At 42.7% G+C, this 14,225-nt stretch overlaps 1 protein-coding gene across 2 annotated transcripts in view; it reads right to left on the bottom strand.

Annotated features, from left to right (window-relative positions):
- Positions 1-14,225, bottom strand: part of CRHR2 (corticotropin releasing hormone receptor 2) — a 108,367-nt gene that overhangs the window by 36,383 nt on the left and 57,759 nt on the right. For both annotated transcript variants that reach the window (XM_069006300.1, XM_069006301.1), the window contains 4 exons: positions 11,508-11,625; positions 7,355-7,508; positions 4,519-4,579; positions 370-442 (listed from right to left, as the gene is read on the bottom strand). In XM_069006300.1, the coding sequence (XP_068862401.1) occupies positions 370-442; positions 4,519-4,579; positions 7,355-7,508; positions 11,508-11,625 (406 nt within the window). The remainder of the gene's footprint in view (positions 1-369; positions 443-4,518; positions 4,580-7,354; positions 7,509-11,507; positions 11,626-14,225) is intronic.

Genomic DNA, 14,225 nt, shown 5'->3' with positions numbered 1-14,225 from the left:
TATTACACTTTTCTAAATAATGTGAGTGACAGAATTGCTGTAGCTGTCCAGAGCCCCAAGTGGGTGAGCAGATATTGCACTGCACCTCCTGGTTTTGAACATTTTTCCTTCCCACATCTCAAAACCTTGTACAAAGGCAAACAGCACTGCAGCAGGAGGAGGAAAGAACGGCCCAAAACCAAAGAAACAGCCAAAACCAACTAATTTCAATTCTTGCAGTGTTATCTACCACAGCCACTTCAGAGAACACCTGAAGATGTTTGGCCTTGTTTGCATCTTATTTTCCATAAAAGCAGATGTGGAACATCACAGATCATATCTCCTCTCAGTGGGAGATGGCAGTGTCCTCCCACCCACGTAAACACTTACCAGGAGAACAAGAATCACTGGCCCTTGGTATATGTAGTCAATATATTTCCCTGGCTCTTTTCCAAACCAGCACCTGTAAAAAACAAAACAAGTGAGAAAACAATTTGTAAAGGTAAATTCACTTATTTTAGACTGTAATATGTTGGATATAGAGAGGTGTTCCTTTTTTCACTGTATTGTTTAATCATATATAAATTATCAGCAAGTAATTGAGTTTTCTGCTGCAAATCACCTGCTGTTGGACACAGATCTGAGCCCCATTTTCCCCTCCCATTAGAACATTCATGTTCCCTCTATGTTTTTGGCTATTGCCTACGGAAATACTTCCAAGAAATGTGAGAACCTGCTATAAGGAGGATGCAGGAGATGTCTGAGAAAGGGATCAAAGAAATATTCTGTGTAAGAGAAAAAAACCCCTGTTATCCATTGCAGTGCCCAAAGACACATTGCACAAAGTAAGGGCTGTACCTTAAACATCTCAAGTTGCATGGAAATGCTGTCTAAATAAAATACTGAAAGAATAAGGAGTCACCCTATTGGGTTTGAATGAATCTGGGGACCACTGGAGACTCCAGTGGTGGAGTGACCATCCCTGGAAGTGCTCAAAAACCACGTAGATGTGGCACTTGGGGCCATGGGTTAGTGGAGGACCTGGCATAGTTGGGTGAGTGGCTGGGCTCCGTGAGCTGAGAGGCCTTGTCCAACCTTAATGATTCCATGGCCACCAAAGCCAGCAGGCAGAACAGAGCCATCCTTTGATGGTACCAGATTTCTGCTCCAACATCACCTTCCAAACTGTCTGGGACAACCCAAAATGGATGGGGAAATGGACTCAGGTGAAGTGGAACCACAGATAAACTTGAGTGGCCTCAGAGCAGCAGAGAGCCTGGAGGTGTCGCACGCGACCGAGCGCTGGCTTGACTTCCACTAATTCCAAGTGTTTTCTCCCTGCTGTGTTATACAACAAAATACCCCTGTGATTTCACAGCAACCCACACTGACACTCGCTTCATCCTCTTCACTGGGAATAATAAATGTCATGCTGGTAAATGAATGAGAGACTGGGCTCAGGTCTGAACTAGCGCCATTCCATTTTCCTTGGGGTAGTTTTGGACCAGGCCAAAAACTAACCAAGTCCAAAACTATTCCTGGGGAACATATCTGAAGCTATCAGGAGTCAGAGGACATTCCCAATAGTCCACAAACTGCAGCTCCCCTGATTTTGGAGGCCAAGAAGGTTTAATAATACGGGTGTGAATGATTCCATGCTATTTGGAAGCTGAGCCCCAGGAATTACTCCAGGCCCAACTCATTTAGCATTACAGATACAGCCACGGGGTCTGGATCCAGGATTCCACCAAGCAAAGACAGATTTGCGTTCATAATTCCTGAAGGCTTAGATCATTGGAGCTCCAGATCCCTCAGGAAGTAGATTTTGGAGTCCAAGGGTCTGAGAGTTTTCTTCCCTGTCATGGATACCACACAACAAGTCTATACAGCAGAACTTATGCCTTCCCCATGTTTGCTTTGTGGAACAGATAATTTAGTGCCACTGGAGACATGGAAACAAGGGGAATTCTGAGCTAAGGAGACCATGGAGCCAGATTTGCACTTTTACAAGCAGCAAGATGTAATAGGTGTTGCCTCCAAGAGGTTGCAGTCTGGAAGACACGACCTCACGGGTCCAGGGGAAATGAGCTGGGATTAGGAAAGCTCTGGTTCAGATGGGACCCTTATGGATCACACCACGCCCTCAAAGCCTCCCTCCAAAATGTGCTTGCTGGAACAGGAGGAGCTGGTTGCCCATTGCAAGATGCTCTGAGTGGACAGGAGAGTTGAGGTATGCACAGCTGGAATCAGGAACACAGCTCAGTACCTCACAATTATTTGCCTTTTCTTGGCTCAATTCCTACATCCTTTGAGTTCCAAACGAATGAGGGAGCTTTGAATGTTTCAGAAATCTGAAAGATGTCTGCTATTCCCTGGTGCCCTGGCGAAAATTAGTGTGAATTGGTAATTTTGCAACTCATCTTTCAAAATTTGGGCATGAGAGCAAGACTTGGAATAAGGTACTTCCTGAAGCCAAGTTATCATCCAAGAAGAATCCCCAGGGCAGCCTTAAATGAATGAAACTGGGTTTTTGAATTTTATTTTTTTTTTAATGTAGCTGGAAAGATATGAAGAAAAAATAATTACAAGATATGCCAGGGCAGGAAACAAAATTCTCCAGAACTTGCAAGACCTACATTTGAGGGAAGATTTTGAAGGGTATTTTGGGAGAACTATTTTTTATTGCCTGAAACTCAGAGAACTAAGAGAAGCACAGAGTTCCTGGGAAGCTGGCTGATCTAGCAGAGGGACTAATAAGAAGCAGACTGAGGCATGTGGCAGAACTTAGTGGGCTAGAAAAAGTCAGCAAAGAATTTGGAACAGAGCTGGTAGAGCACAAACGAGGTTCCAGGGCAAAGGCTGCTAACTGCTCTCTGGAATTCAAATGTTGCTTAGCTGGAAGACCAAAATGATGAAATTTATTATCTGAAGTCCAGTATTAGACCAAGGCTGTGCTGAGTGAAGAATTAATGGGGATTTACTTCCACGCACTCTGAGGAAACAAGGTTGTGGCCAAAGGCAGACTCTGCAACACAGGACTCTCCAGGAGAGTTGGTGCTCCAGGTTCCTTTTGTAGGTGGCAGAGAAAAAACAAAAATCAGCATTTTTAGGTCTGTGTTGCTCTCACTGGGCTGTAAACCAGCTCTGCTACATTACAATTGAAACATTTCTGATGAAATCTGGTGAGTAACGCCGAGAGGAGACAGCTATTTGCCAGAGACATTATAAATGTCTGCATTTGATTAGCAATATTTCATATTTAGAGTCTTAACTGTTCTAACTGGGACCTTTAGCTGAGGTATTGCAAACTGTTCTGCCAGTCATCTGAAGTCTTACTTTAAATCCAGCACACACCATTGTTTCTGCAATAAAATAAAATAATTTCTTTAAAAGCAAAAAGAGAAACTTAAATCACTGACAATTATTTGGTGCATCTGTGTGAAATAAGAGCCGTTTAACCACTTTTTATTCTTTTTTTTTACCTCTGGAAGGATAAACAAACACTCCCTGAATATTGAAGAGGACAATTTAGGAAGACAGTTGTGATAAGATTCAGATATGTAGAATACATTTCTGTTGAATAGCACTACTTAATATTCTACAGGGTTCTCCAATAGCTCTTTATATAACCAAACCCACCACTGGTTTTATCACTATTGTTCATTAGATCTCACTAATGTTCTTCCCCTTAACAAACGTCCATCAATGAAATTACTGCAATAATTCTTAATAGTTTGTGTGGGTTTTTTTAAATTGAGATTTGACAGTACTTTTTTTTTTCTCGGAGTTGCCACATTTTGCTAAAGAACTGGTAAACCCCAGACAGGATATTTGCCACAGTACCAATTATAGTTGCCTCACAGTGCAAAAAATTATCTCTATGAAGTACAAAGACTAAAAAGTGAAGAAGTTGGTTGAAGCATTTCCTTAACATTCTTTCTGTGTGCTATTTTTGAGCTTTTAAACTACGATGAGCGACACAACCTGAACCCAAACAACTTAAATGGATACTCAGATGGAGAAAGAGGAGTCTCTCATTTTTCCTGAATTTTGGGCTGTCCCAAACAGTGTTGGAAGCTGCAGGCAAATCCACGTTTGCTGTCCATGTCCAGTTGGCTGGGTCTGACCTCCTGGGAGCGGCACATGATTCCCCCCTCAGTGCTCAGGACAAATGGACAACAGCCCTGGCAAGGAGCAACATCAGGACCCTGGATTTTAGAAGAGGAACTTGCAGCTGTTTAAATAATTAGTGGATGAAATCCCCCTGGGAACCTGTCCTTAGGGACAGAGGAACTGATCAGACCTGGCAGCTCTTTAAGGACATTTTTCTTAAGAGAACAAGAGCTCTCCAATCCCATGTGTAAGAAACCAGGCAGGACAGGCAGGGAATGGGCATGGCTGAGCTCCTCACACTGAGGAAGAAGGAAATGCACAGCCAGTGGAAGCAGGAATATGTGCCCTGGGATATGGTTTGGATGTGTATTCATGGCCTAATTTGTTTAAGGGAGCCACACAAACACAAACAATAACGTCACTTACTGTTCATTTTCATAATACAGCTTGCCAATGGCCCAGGCAATGATGATTGGACAGGGAATACCTGCAGGAGCAAAAAAACCCAGGAGTTAATCATGGATGGATGGATGGATGGATGGATGGATGGATGGATGGATGGATGGATGGATCCATGGTACCAAAGTAAATTCAGGTTTGTGCAAGGAGAGTCTGAGTTAAGGAACTGGGAGACTCTAAATACAAGTGGTCCTATCTTGGTCTGCTTGAGACATCACAACTGCTAAGATTTTTTAGTTCAAAAATTTAAAAAAAAAAAAAAGATAATCTTGACAAAACTTCAATACCAATAAGGGAAGGGAATAAAAATATTAGCAAACACAGACATGAATACCTGTATTTCCAGAGAAGTGACCAGAACAATTGTGGCTGACTTTAAGGCAGTTTTGGTCCCTTTTCATTTTCCTGCAGCTGACACAGCAAAATCTTAAAAGACAGTACTTGGGAGTGGGTGTTTAGGTTTTTATTTCCCCGACTCCAAAAAGCTTGTAAACTTAATGGGATCTTTGGATGAAGCACATTTGCAAAACTTTCAACAAGTTTTTTGAGTTCAGTGTTCCCTATGAAACAGAGTTGTGAGAAAGAATAGTTTGATATCTTGCAGTATCAGAATTCTTGGGTTTTTTCTCCTTCTGAAGGATCCAGCTACTTTTAACTTTACAGACATCACTGCATTCCCTAAGAAATGTTTGTGTTAGGCCTTCCAAACCAGCTGGTTTGAAGGGGATTTGCTGGAGGAGGAACCTGGAAGGGAGGAAGAGTAAATGGAACCGGCCTTTTGACTCACGCTCAAGCAAGGACTAGACTGACGTCAAAATTAAAAGGGGAGAGTTTTCCCTCTCCATTCCCCCTTTAACTTCTCACCTCAGGAAAACCCAAACAAGTCCAGCCTCGCCAGCTCCATCCCTCATTCCAAACTCCAGGTTCATATCCCTCTGAAATCACTGAGGTGAGTGCGTGGACAGGGCCCAGATCCAGTGACTCTCACGAGTATCTGCTTCTACCCCTGTGTGAGCAACGTGACTTAAACCCTCATGGAGGAGCAGAGGTGGATTTGTTTCTAACACAGCCTTTTAACCTCGCATTTGCTGCGTCTCTCGTGGGAAATGGAGGCTTTAAAGAGATGGAAAGAAAACCATGACACAGAAGGGATGGGCCTGAGCTGCTGAGGGGTCATCTTTAACCTCAGCAAGGAGTGCTCTGATCTCCTGCCCCAACATCCCTGGTGATTCCTCGAGTGACTGAAGGGCCTGGGTGGCCCTCCAAATGATTGTGCTGTCTTTCATTCTGTTCACCACAGCCTCAAAGGGTCTGGTGCACTCATGTTCCCATGTTCTTGTGAGGAATGGACAGAGAAAATGGAGCCACGTCCTCTCTCCTGAAGGAAATTATTTTACTTTTCCTTGTGAAGAACAGGGATTTGAGAATGAGACTGGTAAAAAAATGTGTATGGGGAGGCAGAGCAAAGCCAGAATGCACCCAAAAGGTGGGTGGAAAAGTATGTGTAGCTCACACCACTCCTGCATTAGTAAAGAGAGACCCAGAGGGTTCTGACAGAGGTAGGAAGGGAAAACACCAGGGATCAAACCATCCTGTGGGTCTGTGAGAGCTGTGTAAGCAGCTGATTTTCCAGTTTGCTGAGAGAATTGGAAACTGGTGGGGAAAAAACTGAATCAGCTCCCCAAATAAACATTTTCTTTCTACTACAACTCCTCTTTCCTCCCATTTGATTTTGGATTGAATGACGTATTTTGTTTCAAAGGCTGTTTCTGCCTTCAGAACTGCAATCCAATTACTTCTGCAGAGAGGGAGAGGCACTTCTGAACAAAATGTCACTCTGCTTTCACAAAAGAAAATACTGATGACTTTTTCCCACCTTCTTCCTTCAACAGAAAAGAACTGCCAGATTCACTGGTTCAGTTAGACCTCAGATTTCCTTCCATGTGAACAAGCTGCCTGCACGGGGCCTGTCCTGCCAAACATCTCCTGGCCAAGTTCAAAACATGGAGATACTGGTTGGGAAGGACCTCTGAAGCTGCTTGCTCCAATTTCCTGCTCTGAGCAGAACTATCAACACTCACCCACCTCAGCCAGGGCTTAGCCTGGCAGTATTTTCAATATCCCCAAGGTCAGAGGATTCACAGCTTGTAAGTCACATATTCCAGGGCTGCACCATCCCTGGTACATTTTCTGTTTCCTTTATGTCCAACTGGAACCTCCCAGTCTGCAGTTTATGGATGTTGTCCCTTCTTATAACATCTGCTACTACCAAGAAGAATTTGGCTCCATCATTTTTATAATTATCTTTCAAATCACTCCTGCTACCAAACAGATCCCTCCTCATCTTCCTCTTTGCCAGATTAAAGCTCAGCTCCTTCAGCCTCACATCACTGCTCATGTCCTTCAGATCCCTGATCACATTTTCACCTGGAGAATCTCCAGTTTTCCACATCCCTTTTTGACCCCAGAGGCCATACGTGACCGCAGCATCCCAAAGGCAGCTTTACCACAGCCGAGTCTCTGAGTAGCCCCAAGGACAGTACAAAGATGACGTGTGACTCTTTGCCAAAGGCTGTTTTCTAGGAACAAATCCCTCAGCAGTCCAAACGACAGCTGTAGAGCTGGACTGGCAGATAATTAGGCTTTTTTTCAAGTCAGCTCCTCACTTAGAAGTGTCTGTTCAGACTGAGAGATCCAGATTTCACCTCAGTGGGATTTGTAATATTTACTCTTGCCTCTCTTGTCTTTAACACTTTAATGCCAGGTACCACATAGCACCATTTTAACCACAAAGGGCACTTACACCATCCTATGAAGAGGAAGACCCATTTCCTCAGCTTATCTGTGGAGTAGGTCATCACTATAGCAGTGTGTAAGTAGCAGCCTTCCACAAACATCCAGAAGAAGTTGGTCACCACAAAGTAATTGTAGACAGTGGTAATACATCGACACCAGGGCTGGAAAGGGAACAGAAAAGAATATTTCAAAATCATGGTGAGAACATTTAAGAGATTCTACATGTTGTTATCCCCGTAAAAAATCAATGGTAGAATTTATTCATGGGATGCAGATTTATCCTGTGGCTTGGCATCACAGTATTTTAGGTGCTGACAGGAACTCACAGCTCCATCTGAGACCTTCTGCTGAGGCTGGCTTTGACCAGGGTCTGCTGTATCTAAACACGTCTGGAAAATTCAGGTTCCAGAACAAGCCTCCAAGAGCTGCAGGTCATTTGACCACAGGTGATCTCTGTTAGTGCCACAATCTTGCTTCCTTTCCACTGAAAGGAAGGAGGACCACTGATATTTAGAAAAAAAATACTTTAAAGTCATGTTTTTATCAGCCACTTTATCCCCTCTGTTCCTGCTGAGGGTACTACACTCTGTAAGTCACACCATGCCACGGGTCACCTCTGAATTTTGCCACAACCTCAACAGGAATTTTTGGTCTATCAGTAAAGGCCTCTCCTCAGAATGGCTGTGCAGTGAGAGCACAGCTGTGGGAAGCACAATTAGCTCCAGATGGGAACATCCCAGCCATAAATCACAAGGAACTGGTGGTAATTTCCACAGTGCTGCTCACCTAAGTCTGGGAAAACTTCTTTCTTACCATACATGGAATGTATTTCTTGAAGCACAACTCTAATTACCTGGGTTCTCTGCTATCACTGATTTTGGTCATTTTGGTCTCACCATTCTCCAGCCTTTTAATTAACTCTGCATAATTATTTGAAACTTTTGACCCTCAGTTAATTTTATCTTAGCCTTCACATGCAGGAGATATTGCTGGTCTCCAGGCAGCCAACAGAGCAGCAGATGCACCATGAAACCCAGTAAAATTCTGAGGATTAGGAATTTATTGGGCAAGAAGCACAATTACAAAATGACAGCCCATCCACAAGTTGTGATTGCTTCTGTTTGTGGAATGGAAATAAAAAGAAGAAATCTTTTGATGTTTTAAAGCCTTCATTACTGTATTATTTCATTAATCTTTGAAATTTAGTTTGGCTTCACCCTTAAAATAGGATTAAACCCCAAAACAACCCAGAAGAAGATTAAACATTTTGTTTTCAGAAGTTTAAACCAAATTAAGTTTCCCTTTCCCTTTCCCTTTCCCTTTCCCTTTCCCTTTCCCTTTCCCTTTCCCTTTCCTTCCCTTCCCTCCCCTGTTTTTACAGGAATTGTAAAAAGAAGTTATATCCAAGTCACGTTTTCCTGTGTCAGAACTGAGAGGAACTGGCCCATGGATTGGGAAGATTCTGGTAGATACAGACAAATACAAATAACGGTGGTGAAAACTCCCCCTGCATGACTTCCAGAGGAGACCAGAATAAAACGAATTTTGAGCAAGTCCTTTGGGAATTGTGGATTAAGTAACATTGAATAGTAAACCAGATTTGCAGAGCTCGTTGGTTTACACCTTTCTGTTTATTTGACTGAGGATTCTTGATCCCCATATGTACCCACCATTAGGCTCCAGATAACTTCACCAATTCCTTCTGGAATTTTCTGTAAGCATTATAAACTTCATGCAAAATATTTCCACATTGATGCCGCTGTATCTGTGCTATTTAATCTCCACTGATCAGCACAGAAGAGATCATATGAATATCTAGAATAAGTGATGTTCCCATTCATTTTGGTGGTGTTATTTTGACTGACTTATCCCACAATCATGTAACAAAGTTATCACCAAGCTTGTATAAAGCACCTTTCCCAAAAAGGCTGCAGAGAAAAGATGAGTTAATGAAAACTGAGGCATGTGATGACCTGTCCTTATATTTGCAGGTTTATATTTCCATTGTCACTTTGTGCTCACATTTTAAAAGGTATTTGAGTGCCAGTCTCCAACAGATTTTTCCTAAATAACTGTAAAAATCTCAATAAAGATTTGCAGCATTGTCATGAGAGCAAGTCACACAGCATGAAACCACTGACCATGAAGCTCATAAACCCCCATCTTCTGGAGTGGGAGAATGCCAGAAACACAGACAGAGCGAACACTGAATTAACAGAATTTCCATTTTCTCAAAGGAGCATCTGGATGAATAATAATAGAGATTTATGCACGGACATCTCCTTTATCTGGGCACTAATGATTTCTCTATTTGTTCTCCCAGAGCATGGGACTGAAGTTCAGATGTCAAACCTTACGTTTGAAGAGCTAATCAAGGATGGTGAGTGAGTGCCCAGCTGACATTAAAATGAAGGGAAGCATGGAAGTCACTCTGAGCACGTGGATAAGTGTCCCTTGCAATATTTATACCAACAAACTCAGCACCCCTGACGCAATCCGTGCCTTGTGTCTCCCCTGTCATACATGAAATCCCTAATTAGCTTGGCCTTTGCATGTTAAGTGCTTTAATTAGTTAATTTTGAGTTAAACAATTTTTTAAATTGAATGTTGAAATTAACCCATCAGCCCAGGTACACAAATCAAGTTTTATTATTATGGTTTTCACTTGTTCAAAGCAGTTTATTTGCACCAGCCCCAGCTAAAATTCCCAGTTAAAAGTTTCCTAGTTAAAAATCCCTTTTTCAAACTTTAAACCACTTGTACACTGTAAGAGTTGTTTCTCCTATGTTCATTGTCTGCTTTTGTGGATGTTTTGGGAGGTATTGGATGTATTTTAATTTTTTTTTTTTTTGAGGGTTTTGCTTTGCACTTTAGTCTCGGGACTAACTCCAAAACCCCAGTCCTAACAGCCAATTGCTATTTTTAGCCCCATAGCCGTTATTCTGCAAGTAAGCTCCATAGCAACCTGAATCTTAATGAGGGCATGTTACCACCCTTACTTCAGCTGTTACCACCCCCCTGACAACGATGAGCTATTGGTGGACAGAGATGATCTGTCAAAAGGAAAGCACCAATCACTTTGGACCAAAGGGGTGTGCTATGGGCGGGCTGTGGGCGGGCTGTGGGCGGACTGGGACGGAGCAAAGGCACTATAAAACAACGAAGCAAGCATCAGAGCGGCACAGACCACTGCAGATCAGCTGTGGTGGATGCCTGTGCTGGATACTTAAGCCTAACTCCTGATAAGGAGCCTTTAATAATTTTTCCGTTTGATTTTTGGATTAGTTAAAAGTCAGCCCAGCACTGCAAGTTCTTCCACCAGAGGTCCAGTGCTGTCAAAGCCTGAAGATCTCTAATCCCTGCGCTCCTGGGGCATACCTCCTGAGCCACTAGGATCCCACATTTTTATGTCTCGCTAATTTTTGTAATTTTTCAATTTTTCTATTTTTAATAAATTATTTTAATTTTTACTAAGAGTTGTTTCATTCTTCACATCCCCTGATGGGGGAGGCTTTTTAGAGTCTGTGCCAGGAGTCAGAGATGAACGGGACTTCTAGTCTTCTTTTTCTTCTGTAGTTGTTTATTGTCTTACCTAGAAAGTGCAAGCCACTGATGTGACCCAGACATAGCGTGAAGTAGAGAATGCAGGAAAAGCGAAATTACCAAGATTGCACAGCCCTTTTAAAGGTAAATTAACCAATGAAAACTTAAAAGGCAAGATATTTTCACTTTTCTACCAATGTGTAATAAATTATCTAGTCATCCACGCAGGAACTGTGGAATTCTTTATCCAGTCATCCCAGACCACGTCTACTGCAGAATATGGAGTAGGTGAAGAAGAAGAAGAAGGTCTGGAGAACAACAACAATCCTCCATTTTGAAGTTTTTTGCTTTTATCTATTTACTATATTAATAAACCCAAAACCTCTAACTGTTTCACCCTGTGACAATCTTACATAGTATTCTATCACCTAGTTCACACCAGTGTAGATTCTAATTCTTCCCAGAGGCCAGGCAATTTTCCCCACGGACGAAGGTCAAAGACACTGTTGTCCAGAGGGATAGAACCCTTCAGAACAGGCAGAGAAGTGTTCTCTGTATTCTGGGCTCCCACACACCCCAAACTCCAGGGCAGGGCCCTGCCACCTCCCAGCACTCACTTCATTACTCTCGTGGATGTTGTGATCTATCATTTGAAGCAGAAACCACATCACATTCCTCAGGATGAACGTGGTGATCAAGTTCCAGTGGATAATATTCCGCAGGCATCGGATACTCCTGAGCAGGGAAACACATTTAAGTTAACATATACAGTGAATATATACACACACACACATTAATAACTCTGTAAAACAATCTACTTAATTCTGTTCATTGCATGCCTTATCCCCCTGCAGTCCCTCTCTTACTCTATGAAACAGGAGGCTTGTGTTTCTGCAAAGCCATGTACAACAATTTGTGTGGACAACACAGGGAGCTCCCTTTCAAAAATCAATTCAAACAAGTGAAACAGGATCTACTAGAGAAAAAAAAATCCAATATTCAAGCTGTCATTTCATCCTTGGTTATTAGTTTTGCTCCCCTTCCCTCCATCTCTAGAATAACTGGAATTGATAGAAAAGCCTCTGAACAACCAGGCTGCCCTAGAGGCTGCTGAGTTGCTTACAGAAGATTCTGTGACAAATATTTGTGCTGGAGTGGCAAAGCTAGAATAGTTTACATTTGGTTAGTTCTTGAACAGGCTCACCTGTGTGAGCTTGAATTAATGCCACAGGAGAGCACAGACTTCCTGGTTTTCAGTCCTGGGCTTAGCTGGCTGTACCTTAAACGAGGTAGAGCTGCACATCCTCCTTCATCAGGAAATATTTGTGTCAGTTTTCAGTCCCTTGCCAGCTCCCATTCGGATGCAATGTAAATTATGAGCACAATGTAAAATATGAGCTACAGTAAGCTGGGACACAGCACCATAAAGCAAAAGAGGGGAGATCTGAAATATATTTGCTGCTGGAAATGGCTCCAGGTGGCAGCCAGTGCACAATGCTACTGCCAGAAACCAAAGCACCACTGAAGCAAGACAGAGTAACTCGTGACAGGTTCAGTCATTTAAGACCAGAACATTTCTCTTCTGATTCTCTGTGAACTGGTAAAGGATGGCCAGTGCCAAGCTGCAGCGCTGCAGTTACAGAGTCTTCAATTAAATGATCTCTCTGCTAAATGCAAACCACTGCATTTAGGAAAATCACTTCCACAGGGGCTCAGCCAGAGCACTTCCTGGGATTTGGCAGTGGCCATATCAGGCTCCCTGCTTGCCAAGGAAGCTGCCAGATAATGTGAGACAAACAGAGAAAGTGGCTCAAAGCTGCTCAGCTGGAACTGACTGAGCTCACCCCAGGGACAGCAAAAAGAGAGGCACAATCCAGTAACCAAATTTTTGTTGCCTCAGGTCTTTTGCAAGGCAAACAAGCCACTCTTCTTAACAACAATCACTATTTTCCTACCATAAAACACTCATTGTACATTTCCTAGGACTAAATTAGTCAGTCGTAGGGCCAGAAGAAATTCTGTTATGTCCTTCAGCCTCACAAGTCTCTCAGAGCTTTCAAGCAATCCAGCAAAAAACCAAAGAGAAGACCTCTCACATTTGAGATACTTACAGAGAGATGCTCAGAGATAAAACTCTGCTAAGCCAATGTTAAAAGAGCCTCTGAGTTTACCAACTCAGGCTGCCAGTATGAAACTGGTATTTGGTTCTGAACGCCTCAGTAACTCACGATGAGTTAATCTGGAGAACAAATTTCCAGCTGCTCAGACCCTTTCTCTTTTATTTAAGCTACAAACTTAACTTACAAACTCCCAAAATGCTGCTCTTGGACATGTCAGACACGTCTCACTTTGAGAATTTCACTTTTAACAAAAGGCTGAGGTTCAGCTTTTTGGCTTTGAGGTTCAGCTGGGTTTGACTTTCAAAGAAATGAGGCAACCAAGCTGCCCTTGCTGAGCCCCAGGAGCCCACCTGGCTCTGGACAGGCTTTGAAATATCCTGCTAAGGTCTGTCCTCTGTTGATCATCCTGCACATAAATGTCCTGCAGCTGCTCTTCACCTCCATGTTTTATTCACTCCCTCCAGGTCAAGGATTAGCAGATGAAGGGATGAGTTTGAAATGTTGCTCCTAGGGAGAGAAGGAGGCAGGGGACTAAAACTAAGGAAATTCAGGTCAAACTGTGAGGTATTGAGATGAAATTAATTGCTTTTGAGAGCTCTAACAACAAAACAAATTAGGCACACTTGCCACCTGAATGCATTTCTTGGCAAAGATAAGATAAAAGAGTGGGGGGAAAAAGAAGAAATCCTTGCTGCAGGCATCCATTTAGCTGTAGTTTAATCATCCCATAGGCTGGAACATCACTAAATGTGGCTAGGGGAAATCTTAGTGCCACAAGATTTACAGCAGGACATTGGACTGGGCACACAGGCAAACAGGATCCAATAAAGAGTTGTAGATTTTTGGTTCATTAACAAGAGCTTTTCCCCCCAGGAGGATCCCAGTCATCAAAACCCCATTGTCTTCTGTGTTTTAAGACAAATTCAGTGGACTTGGTGATCTCAAAGGTCTTTTCCAACCTTAACAATTCTATGGTTCTATGTTTTTATTTGCTGGTAAGGTCTTTGCCCTCCTTACTACTTCTTGGTTCCTATTGGTTTGTATTCTTTGCCCATCACTTTGCATCCTTCAGACTTTTAGTGATGTCTGTGCAGGACCCAGAGCAAGAGGGTCGGGTCCATGTTGGAAACCCCTGATCTGTACAGATAATTTTCAAAACACTCCTTCTTTTCCAAAAGCCCCATTTGTTGAGGGAAGGTGTGCTCCTGGTGTAAA

The sequence above is a fragment of the Aphelocoma coerulescens genome, chromosome 2 (assembly GCF_041296385.1).
Source record: "Aphelocoma coerulescens isolate FSJ_1873_10779 chromosome 2, UR_Acoe_1.0, whole genome shotgun sequence".
Taxonomy (NCBI): domain Eukaryota; kingdom Metazoa; phylum Chordata; class Aves; order Passeriformes; family Corvidae; genus Aphelocoma; species Aphelocoma coerulescens.
The sequence above is the reverse complement of the archived record's forward strand: the minus strand, read 5'-3'. Positions and strand labels throughout refer to the sequence as shown.